Below are 12205 nucleotides of genomic sequence, written 5' to 3'. Positions count from 1 at the left end.
GGTGCTTTCAATTCCTAACTTCAATTGTCATTTACCTTGATTTTGTTAAGTTTCAGAAACTTGAATTTTCTTAAGGATCTACATTTGTATTTCCGCAACTACTGAAATTTAGTTTATTGGATACTTTTGTTTAATCATCGTTACACTCAAGATTGAAGCACTTTGGAATAGACTGAATTTACCATAAAAAATACTGATAGGTGACTTTTATTTCAAAAGATAAGATATCATCTTTAAAATTTTAACATTTCTAGTCCATTTGAAAAACATAGGTTCTGGCCATTGATTTGGGATTTTAGATTGAGAGATAAAAGTTTCATTCATAGATTATGATGAAGAAGAGGTTTTCTTGCCATGAATGTTGGTTCTTAATGTTTCATGTGTTTAATTTTTTAGTTCATGTTAAGTTTAGTTGTGTTTTATCTTGTTTATCATTGTATTTGCACTATTTTATATCTTTTTCAAATTTCCTATCATGAGAGAGTTGACTCATATATTATTTTGTTCGAAACTTAGAATCTTACTGTGTTCTTTGGGTGAAATAGTTTACAATAATGGATTTTTTCTAGGAACTTTAACTTATTAAGTATGTAAAGTTTGGTAGAAATTAAAGCAAGTAGGTTAACCATACATCAATTATACATTTTCGTGTTTGAGCAATCGTGATTTTTCTTTCTTTTTTCACAGTAACCTTCAAATGTTATGCTCTGTTTTCTCAAGTGATTTTGGATGCCATACTTGAACACGTTTCTAAGATAAATAGATGAATTAAATTCATTGTGATTTAAAGTAGTAAACATATAACCTGAATCTATAGGATGGGGATTCATGGCTTTTTATTTCTATCATTTAAGTTTTCCTCACTGTTTTTTTTTTTCTGTTTCTTTGATTGGTTTCTCTATCAAACTATTAGGTGTTTATTATTTACAGGTGAGATAGGAGCTTTTAGTTATTTTTCAGTTCTAGGCTCAAGTTGGATTCTATCGGAGGAGTTTATTATTTACAGGTGAGATAGGAGCTTTTGTATGTCTAAACCAAGTCTTAATGGAGAAAAAGAAAGAATTCCTACCAAACCCTTCCACCAAGACCATAGAGTTCCCTTGAAGAGACATAATACATAATCATCCGTCTAAAGCTACAACACTCAAGTGACATAAGAGTTGAATTGAAATGTTCATTAGGTTTGAAATGCCAACAAAGTTAAATGGTATATGAGATGTGTTAAATTCGTGATCGGCTCAAAGTAAGTTCATCAACAATACATAATCTTTTCTTCTTCCTGTATTCTTATTACAGTTTCTTTTTAATTTCTCAGTATTTTTGTGCTTACGAGTGGTGAGTTGATCTTATACATCTTAGATTTGTATTTCTAAGTGTTGTACTTTCGTACTTTTAAAATATTTCATTTGGATGTCATCTACCTCTAAGCCTAAACTCTACAATGACAATGGAAGCTATTAGGCTGTGCAGTAGGTGATAAATTTCAGGTTTCTCTTAGGGTGGAGTTAGAAGAGAATCTGAATGTTTTGTACACAGAAAAAGAGAGAGAGGGAATATAAATGATATGATTGATCCCATAAGCAAATAATGTGTTGTTTTGTTAAGGAGTCAAAGGGGATTTTTTTTTCATTTAACGATTAAAATCTCTGTGTTGGTATAACGTACCACAACGTATGTATTCTTGCATTGCTATATCTTATTTACTTTAAATCCATGTCTTACGAGATAGCATCTTATTTCATGAATATACACACTTACATTCTCACTTAGCTTGGCTCTCTTTTTCATATTTCAAACTCGCAAGTGAGAAAGAGTGTTGGATATTATGTTAAATTTACTCTCTTATCCATTAGCTTAAGCTTCTATATGTATTGGTGCTTTCTTGATACACTCAAATATTTTTCTCTCTTTTATCACTTGTTTTCTCGACTGATATGTATCATAAGACCTTTTACACGTCTTCATCAACATGATACTTAAAATACAAAGCTCAGCCTCTTTTTTGCCACTTCATGGCATGAGTATCCCGACCCATTAGTCATTTTTCTTGAGAACTTACACCACTTTATGGAGGGCATATTTGAGAGTGTTTTTAGAACCTAGTTAACAAAATTGATTTTTATTAATAAATGTTTTGTTAAAAGTGATTTTCATGCCATACTAACGTTTGTTTGTGTCTATACTTTTAAAAGTGATGTTGTAACATAGAAAGTAATTTCCAATGAATCAAAAACATGTTTGGAACTTAACAGATGTAGGAAACATTCAAATGGAAAAATAAACATTGTATGTTTGCTTGTCTGATTCTTACTTGTTTTCTTTTATTTATTCTTTAGAAAATTTGATGAGATATGAGATTGGTTTGTCGTTGATTGTTCTATGATTATGGTTTTGATCTTAACTATCTTTTTCTTTTTGTCTTTGGTTTTTTGTGTTGCTTTTGATTCTATATGTTCTTAATTTTAACGTTTTGTGTCTTTGTCAGGGGTGGAGATTAGAGATGTTTGTGTTATGAAGAAGATAATGGAAGAATTTTTTATTTGGATTATGTGAGATTGTTTTGAGTTTCATTTTGCATTTGTTGGAATGAAAAAAAAAATTGCTCTGTTATCCATGCTTAGTTAAGTCTACCTTGACATTTCTCATAACATGACCCGTGACTATCTTCTAAGCTAATAGGATCAGGCTTACTTAAGTCTACCTTCACATTTCAATTTAATGATCTATTATGTTTGATTTTTCGTGAATTTGTGTTACTTAATGATCTATTTTGTTTCTTGCTTATCAAATAATGGGAATTACGAGGAGATTTGTTTAACATTTTATGAGAATGGTGCTGCATTAAAGATTTGATTTTATTGCTAAGTGTCTTCGTGAGATTATGTCTTTCGGTAGTGTTAAAAGAGCTGTTGTTTCTAATTTTGGTTCATTTCTTGTTTGAGAGATTGGTTTAAGACATGGAATAAATGTAGTTCATTTGAGGGTAATAATGTTGCAAAACTTTCTAATATTCCTTCACACAACCACGGTTCCTTGTATTCAGTCACCTTTATTTTCTTGTGGCATACTACAATAAGATATATCAAGTTTGGAGACCAAAGTTGAGAGGCTAAAGTCGGTAGTCCGAGCGAAAGATAGGGAGATTTAAAGACATTGACCAGTCAATGCAGGTTTGCAACAATTTTGTGATTGTCTGTGTTTTAAGTTTACTCAATTTTTATCCAATAAATTTTGGAAGGGGTGGTGGGCATGCAATAAAGTAAGTTTGCAGAATGCATCTATTTAGTATGGTGGATTTTATGATATTGAAGTTTTCTGCCGTTCTTTTATTGAATTATTTTTGTGAATTTTAAATTTTGAAGTTCATTGTTTTATTACTTTATTTTTTGATCGACAAAAAACCCCATAAATTTGGATTAGACATGGTTTTAGTAATTTTTTTTCTTTAGATCCATCCCTTCCATTTTGTTTAGTTAATTATTCCTTGTTTGGTATAATTAATTTTGAAACATTTTTTCAGTCAAGTATGCAAGCATGATTGGTATTTTTGAATCTCGTTAGTTTATTACTCTTCTGGATGTTTATGATGGTAATTTGTGTTTACTCCATTTATTTAATTTATTTTCATAATATTTGTACAAGTTATATTTTGTTTCTTCCTTATTAAACATAATTGATTTTGTTTCTTGAACTTGGCCTGCACAAGCTTGAGATACTTAAGGCCATGATATGTCATGTTTCTACTTTCGTAGACATCAATGATTAATCAACAATAATTCGGAAGAACAATTCTTTACCCATATTGTAGGCTGGGGGTCAAATAAAGCTTCATAGTAGAGTAGATTTTGAATTTTGAACATGCGTGTGGTAGTGATAACTTGCAAGTAAAACCCTCAACTTGTCGGTACAGAACTTGTAAGTGTTAAGTAATGTGACTATACTTGCAGTCGATTACTTGATGTTTTTAAAAACGTTCAGTATACGTTTACTTGATACTGTATTGACGTCAAGTAAGCCAGCTTTTGTAGTAGAGTGGAGACAAAAAGAGACAAAGACGAAGAGTTTAAGTGTGCATAAAGCACTAGATATGTTAGCAATTACACGTTAAAAACAATTACACATTCTATGGGAATTTAAGGAGTTCTAAAAAGAAAAGAACTTACAATTTGCCTTGAAAAGAGTTGAAAAGCTAAACCTAACACAGTGAAACACACAAGGATTGTTAAGTGAAAATGTTGCAAAATCCAAATAACAATACCAATTACCACAAAGGAATCTGTAGTTGTAGACATCTCAACTGTAAATGGTCTAAGGAACACCCAAGCACTTGATTTTGAATCTTCACTGGGTGCAACTATGATCAACCCTTTATCAAACACTTTAAATTTACCTAATTAAATTCCACTTTCATTAGAGTCAAACACTTCACATGTAAGTGAAAATCTAATGATATTTCCATTTTCTTTAAGAAACTCATCCTGTGCCTTTGCAATAATTAATATTGAATCATAGAAAAATATTTAAAATAATGCAAGGAAATAACAAGAACCTTAAAGAAACTACCTAACTTCGAACAGTGTCGAATGTCTCGAAAGTTCACATTCAGCTACTAGGTGGTCTTGTTTTGAGTAATATTAGAGGTTTTTTGCATACAAAAGTCGAACAATGATGCCTTAGACTTTCACTACTACAAAAACAGGCTCTCTTGACGTTTTTAAACTGTCACGAGAAGGCTCTCTTGACGGTTTTAAAACCATCGTTGAAGCCAGCGTCAAGAAAGGCAAAGTTCTTGACGGTTGATTAAACGTCAAGAATAGTGAACGTTGACGTTTTATAAACGTCAAGTATACTTATGTTCATGACGTTTTAGAACCGTCAAGACTGGTATTGTTTATGACATTTTAAAACCGTCAAGGATGAACTGATTTATGACATTTTAAATCCGTCAAGAATTTTAATATTCATGACATTTTAAAACTGTCAAGAATGTAATTGTTCTTGACATTTGTCAACCGTAAAAAATGCAATTGTTCATGATAGTTTAAGACCATTAAGCTTGCAATTGTTCATGACATTTTAAAACCGTCAAGCATTTTTTAATTTTTTTTAAAAAAAGAATTTGTAACTGAATTATGCTGTAATGGAACGATGATTGTCGTGTAATTGTCCAGAAACAGTTCCATATCAAATATAGTTTCAAATCTCAAAAATATATAAATAAAACCATTCAGCATATATATTCAATTCCAAGACTTTACATATACATAATGAAATAGGCTTCACATTAGATTTCATATGGCATTACATTGGCATGAATTCAAATCAACTTACAAAGTCACAAAACATGCCAGCTATAACAATAATCAAAAGTATATACAAATGAACCCCTCCCCCCTCTCCTCCATATGAACAATTCAAAAGAATTATAGGCTAAAGTTTCTATACATAAAGTTTAAGGTCATAAAGAAGCGGCACAACAAAAAACTTCCTACTTCAGAATCACAAAATATTGGTCATAGTCATTATTTAAGTAATCAAATAACTTGACTTACCCAGGATTAAAATGAGCAAGAACTATTTCGTTAATCTTTGAGACCATCAATCTACTGCATAAGTTTCGAACTCGAGATTCTTGCGAGTGTCCGGCAGAGGTGAGGGATGGATCTACAAAGACGTACTGTATATTTTCCTTCGAACCAAGAACAGATGAATACAAGTACCTACAAAATATTATAAACTTGTAAACGAGATACATAAATTTAGATCTAAAGAAATGAAATTGACTTACGTCATATAGGCCACCAATGTAAATGCTTTGACCTCATTCATGTTACAAAGATCAATGATGTCCTCTCGGAGAACAGAAGTCTTTCGACTAACACCAAAAATCCCAACAGGTAGTGGAATACTAGAATCTTTCTCCATTATCTTCTCAGCGTATCTGAGAATCAACTTCATTCCCATTGGCAAAACTGACGTCGATTCACAGACAACCTCTCTTTCCTTAGGCATTTTTATTAAGACTCTCTCCTAATTCAAGAAAAACATTCACTTTCAATACGATTCTCCTAATTCAAGAATTTGAGTTTATTAGAGGATCGATTGCATACCTTAAAGATGTCTAACTCTACTTTGTCGTCATAAAGATGTCTAACTCTACTTTGTCGTCATTTACATTTATCTCTTCCACCTCTTTCCCTTCGATTGTATCCATCATCTTACTCTTCCCTTTGATTATTTTCATCGAGTCACTCTCTTCTAAGATATTTGGCTTCGAACAGCTACCATGTTCAGATAATGGTCTAGACAAGTTTGAGTGGATATGTGCTTCTAATTCGCTTACACGCCTTCAAAGTTCTTCATTCTCAAGTATAATCTTATCCTCACGTTTAGATGTCTTTTTTACAGAATGAAAGTAATTGGTAGGAGTAACATACCCACCGACCCCACGAACACGACCGTGATGCTCTTTTGTACCCAATGCTTGGGTTAACACATCGTTAGAAGAGTGTCCTTTTTGAGACGATGAAGACGTATTCATTGAAATCTCATCCTAAAACAAAAACCAATCTACGTTATAGAAATGTGTAAACAAAACCAATCTAGTTCAAATGTTCAATATACAAAAAGTCTTACAATTTTATGGACAACTTGTTGAACGTCGTCGTTCTCATACTCCCCTTTTTTGTTAACTCGAGCCTTCTTTCCACATGATGGCTCGATCCAACTCTTGTTGATTTGAACCTTCCTTTTTCTACATTTCAATTCCATAATAAGATTAGAACAACCTTTGATAAAGTTTGATAAACTTAATAAATTAGTTCTTACCATTTCCTCGATAAGATTGGCATAACCCTTCCTCGAAATCCTATGGTTATACTTGTTCTTAGATCGTCTATCTTGTTGGAGAAGTCTTTTTTCCTATTTTTCAAAAATATTGTTAGTGAGAAAGTAACATGCACTAAAAACTTTACAAATATATTTGTTATTGAGAAAGTAACATACCTGAAAAGTTTCACACAATCTAGACCTTACAAATTCTGCCCAATGATGTTGATCAATGAATGAATACTTTTCTGGTGGAACTTGTAGGAGTTGTGGTTCATCCTTATGTGGCATAATATATTTTGTTGTTAGCCAACACTTAAACTGACGAAAAGAAATGCTAGCAGTTTGGATAATATTTTTCCTAGATCTTGGATCAATGACGAATGCGGCCTAAATATTTAAAAGTGATTAATAAAGTATACATCATGAACATTATCAATATAAGCACATTGAAATTATATATATACCTCAACCGTACTGAATATTTTATCTTTCAGCTCTACCGGCACACTTTTCCACGATGAATATGTGATCGGGACATGATAATGTGTCGCAGATCCTATGAAAGACTTCAACTTTGCTCCATTCTCACCAATGGGTACTCCGTCTTCATTGTACATCACCACCTTCTTCTCTCCCAAACTTCTAATGCGAGTGACATCGAACATAATAGTTGGTCCTCGTGGTCTACATATCTGCTTTGGGGTTTCATTTTCAACACCAGCTTCTTCATCACTAAAGTTATCCATGTGATGTATGAATCAAAGGCTGCCAATCAAAATGAAGAAACAATTAGCATAGTATACAAGTTTTAAACAAAATTAAAAACTGATCAATTAATTGAGATGAATGAGCATAATAAACGAATGGTACTATTAGTTTGAGAACAGTAAAACTAAACCTTATAATATTATGTAGGTATCCATGTGCCTTCACAATCTGCTCGTACGTATGTTAAGATGTTGTCATCCAAGTCATTATTTAAGTCAACATCTGGCATACCATTGGGTATTCCTTCACACTGTAGTATTGTATCACCAAGTTCATCGTTGTTATATCTATCTTCAAAGTCTCTTTGTGGTGGAGTAAGCACAACTGACCATCTAACATCGCTTGGATCCTCAACATAAAAAACTTGTTTTGCTTGACTTGCTAGTATGAAGGAGTCTGACTTGTGTCCTACTCTATTCAAATCAAAACTAAAACATAGCCAAGTTCATCAATCCGAACACCGCCATTGTTTTGAACCCAATCACATTTAAACACAGGAACATTAAACGTATTATAATTCAGTTCCCATATCTCTTGTATGACTCCATAAAATGACATATCTCCGATGACCGGATTTTTATCTTTAGAACTAGACACTTGCATTGTTTTTGCAACTAAGCTAACTCCACTGTTTTGTACACTTCGTTCTTTATCACAAGATTGTGTGTGATAGCGACATCCATTGATTGCATAACCACTATATCTAATAACAAAAGGATGAGGGCCATGAGCAATCCATCGTAAGTTATCTGAAACTCCAGCATTTCCAACTTCAAGCTCAGTTGATACCTAACATGATAATTCTTATTTAAAATTGGACACATAACATGTGTAACTAAATTACTATGTTCAGCACTATACCTCTTCCCGTAGCCAATGTATAAAAGTTCGATTATGTTCCTCTTGAAGCCATTTTTGATTTCTAGACTTATTCCGATATTGTAGTTGCAAAGCCTTCATATGTTTTCTTTGTAGTCATCAATTCAAACATTGTAATATAGTTAGATTAAGTATATAAAAGTGAATAAAACAATCAAGAAAGCAAGAAAATACTTACTCTGTATATGGTTGGACATCGACTGTATTTTCCAAAACATATTGATGAGCTTGATGTAGAAGTTCTTGTTGAGGTTTGAAAGGAACTCCCATGGACAATGGTCTACCAATGTTTGAAGTATCTAAATGGTCTTGTGACTTGCGAGTCCCAAGTCCAATGGGATCTACTCCAGATAAGAAATCAGTACAAAATTCAACAGCTTCTTCTATTAAATAACTTTCAGCAATACAACCTTCTGGACGATATCTATTCCTCACAGAGTTTTTAATGACCTTCATGAATCTTTCAAAGGGATACATCCATCGAAGATATATAGGGCCACAAAGTTTGACTTCTCTAACTATGTGTACTGTGAGATGAATCATGATTGTGAAGAATGAAGGGGGAAAATACTTTTCAAACAAACACAATGTTACCACAATATCTTCTTCCAACTTGTCTAGTTGTTGTACGTCTAATACCTTGTTGCATACAGAATTGAAAAAGACGCACAACCTAGTTATAGCATAACGAACATGTTTCGGTAGCACTTGATCTTATCGCAATGGGAAACAACTGTTGTATGAGCACATGACAATCATGAGATTTTAAACTATTAAGTTTTAAATCTGTCATTGACACAAGGTTTCTAATATTGGAAGAGTAACCTTCAGGAACCTTTATTTCAGACAAAGTCTTCAAAACACATCGTTTTTCATCCTTTGTAAGAGTATAACACGCGGGCGGAATGAATATTTTCTTTTCACTACTGATAGGGGCAAGCTCTGGTCGAAGTTTTAGATCAACTAAATCGCGTCTAGCATTCAATCCATCCTTACTTTTCCCAGGAATATCAAGAAGTGTACCTAAGATATTCATGCAAACATTTTTTTCAATGTGCATCACATCTAAACAATGTCTAACATGAAGATCCTTCCAGTATGGCAACTCAAAAAAAGAAGATAATCTATTCCAACAAATTTTGTCACTTCTGTTCATCAATCGTTTCTTATGGTTCTTCTTCCCTCTAGAAAATTCAAGATCTTTCAATTTTAAATACACATCCTCCCCAGAAAGTGGCTCTGGAATTGTATCAAGTTCTTTTTTACCATTGAATGACTTCTTTTGTCGTCGATACGGATGATTTCGTGCCAAAAATCTACGATGTCCAAGGTATGCCATTTTCTTCCCATACTTTAACCTTATAGAATTTGTATTATCTCCACAAATTGGGCATGCTTTATACCCTTTCACACAACATCCACTAAGGTTACCATATGCAGGAAAATCATTGATTGTCCACAACAAAACTGACCTTAAGTTGAATGGTTCTTCTCGATAAGCATCATAACATTCAACACCACTTTCCCATAAAAGTTTTAAATCTTCAATTAGTGGTGCTAAGTATATGCTTATGTCATCCCCTGGTTGTTTTGGTCCTGAAATTAGCATTGATAGCATCATGTACTTTCTTTTCATACACAACCATGGTGGAAGATTGTAAATAATCATCACTACCAGCCAACAACTGTATTTAGAACTCATGTCACCATGAGGATTTACTTCATCGACTGACAATGCTAAACGAAGATTTCTGAGTTCAGAACCAAAGTCTGGCCATTTCATGTCTACTAACTTCCATGCTGGAGAGTCTGCTGGATGTCGTAACTTACCATCATTAATTCTTTCAGTAGAATGCCAAGTCAAGTTTTCAGCACATTCAATGCTTCTGAATAGCCTTTTAAATCGTGGAATGATTGGAAAGTACCATATCACTTTAGAGGGAATTTGCTTTCTCCTTTCATTTGTATCCTTGACGTTTTTCCACCTTGATTGACCACATTCAGGACATTCAATTGCATTAGCAAATTCTTTTCTATAGAGACAACAATTATTCGGGCATGCATGAATCTTTTCGTATTCCATTCCTAATGCACCTAATGTTTTCTTTGCTTCATACAATGAATTTGGGAGCTCATTGGTAGTAGGCAGAATTTCCTTCAAAGTTTCAAGTAATTCTGAAAAACTAGTATCACTCCATCCATACCTAACTTTTAAATTATACAATTTGACTAGAGTAGACAACTTTGTGTACTTTTTGCATCCTTCGTACAATGGTTTTTCAGCATCAATAAGCAACTTCTCAAATCCAGTTGGGTCTTTTGAATACTCCTCATGAGCAACTTCAATCATTTCTTTTACACTTCCAACATCCTGATCTTCACATGTATGGATGTCAAACTTTGAAGATTCATCATAGAAGGATGAGTTAGGAAGTTCTTCCCCATGCCAAAACCAAATTTTATAAACTTTCATCAATACCATTAACATACAAGTGATCTCTAACACCCTTTCTACTATGTTTTTCACAATTCCCACATTTCAAACAAGGACAACGAATATAGGAGCTACTTGTATTAGAAAATCCAAATTTGATGAAGTTTTCCACACCCAACTCATAATCTTTAGACAATCTACTCTTGTGCATCCAAGATTTATCCATCATTGTAAATCTAATGAGAAATAAAGTTATTTCACTATTGATAATTAAAGTGGAAGGACAATGATAAGTAATGCCTTGTATAACCAATGTTGAGAATGTGAATCCAATCTATACAAATCTTCTACAATTATGGTCTTCAGTTTCTACTGCTAAGAGATTTTCATGCATTACAAATGAAACTTAAGAAAATTAAAAGAACTAACTAAACTCATTTCTTTTTTAAAGTGATCATAAGAAAGAAAGCAATTGCACGGTTGAGTAAGTCAAACAAAATGAGCATCACTAAACAAAGATTCCAGTCATGAAGATCGTAATCAACCTAATAAAATTCCAGTTAGAAAGAAAGCAATTTGTTCATACATTCATTTGTTTTCTTTAAATCCTAATAAAATTTGATGGTGAAGAAAAACTACAGTACTTTAAAGATTGAATAAAAATATACTAATTTCAATCAATTCGAAGTTTACACCTCCATCCTTCCTATCTATTATTGCTAATCGTGCCATCTGAGTTTATATAATGAAGAATAATGAAATTGTTATATGTTTTAGAGAAATAAAAGCCTAACCTCAACTTAGTGGATAATGGATTTTGAAGCGACGAACGTGAGGCACTTGTTGGTGAAGTCGAAATAACGAGCGCGCAGCAGCGTGAGGTACTCAGGGATTTTGGAAAGATGGAATGCGGCGGACGGAGGACTTTGAAACGAAGGACGTGAGGGATTCGAAGAGGTGGAACTCGACGGTGAAATCGAACGGACAGACGTTCAAGGCGAAGGGATAAGCGTTGAAAGCGAACGACGATGACCGCTGAACACACTTTTTTCGAATGGCAAGGATTTCGGCTGGAAAGGGAATGGATTTCGGCTGGAGAGGGAGATGATTTCGGCTTGAGAGGGAAAGGATTTCGACGACGTCTAAAGGCTCCCTTCACGCGGGACAAATTAGGGTTTTAGAAAAGAGAAAATGGACTTAATTGAAACGACGTCGTTTTATGACTAAATTCTTGACGTTTTAAAAACGTCAAGCAATTTTTACAATAGTCTTGACGTTTTAAAAACGTCAAGA

The 12205-nt window shown here is 33.3% G+C and overlaps 1 protein-coding gene and 2 long non-coding RNA genes across 3 annotated transcripts; all 3 read right to left on the bottom strand.

Moving 5' to 3' along the window:
- Nucleotides 1-6828: 6828 nt before the first annotated feature.
- LOC105434904 lies at nt 6829-7152 on the bottom strand. The gene is made up of 2 exons (XR_004214214.1): nt 7006-7152; nt 6829-6921 (listed from the first exon to the last, which is right to left on the bottom strand). It is a non-coding gene; the product is annotated as an uncharacterized LOC105434904 (long non-coding RNA).
- Nucleotides 7153-7188: 36 nt separating this feature from the next.
- LOC116401701 lies at nt 7189-7939 on the bottom strand. Its single transcript, XR_004214034.1, has 3 exons — nt 7730-7939; nt 7296-7596; nt 7189-7218 (listed from the first exon to the last, which is right to left on the bottom strand). It is a non-coding gene; the product is annotated as an uncharacterized LOC116401701 (long non-coding RNA).
- Nucleotides 7940-9151: 1212 nt separating this feature from the next.
- LOC116404153 lies at nt 9152-10960 on the bottom strand. The gene has a single exon (XM_031886453.1). The coding sequence runs from the start codon at nt 10958-10960 to the stop codon at nt 9152-9154; it is 1809 nt and encodes a 602-aa protein (XP_031742313.1).
- Between the last annotated feature and the right edge of the window lie 1245 nt (nt 10961-12205).

This window comes from Cucumis sativus, chromosome 1 (assembly GCF_000004075.3).
Source record: "Cucumis sativus cultivar 9930 chromosome 1, Cucumber_9930_V3, whole genome shotgun sequence".
Classification (NCBI taxonomy): Eukaryota; Viridiplantae; Streptophyta; class Magnoliopsida; order Cucurbitales; family Cucurbitaceae; genus Cucumis; species Cucumis sativus.
Note: the sequence above shows the minus strand (reverse complement) of the source record. Positions and strands in the feature narration are given on the sequence as shown.

What these genes read in the sequence shown, in the direction of transcription:
- LOC116404153 (XM_031886453.1), bottom strand. Translation starts at nt 10,960, where the DNA reads ATGGTATTGATGAAAGTTTATAAAATTTGGTTTTGGCATGGGGAAGAA.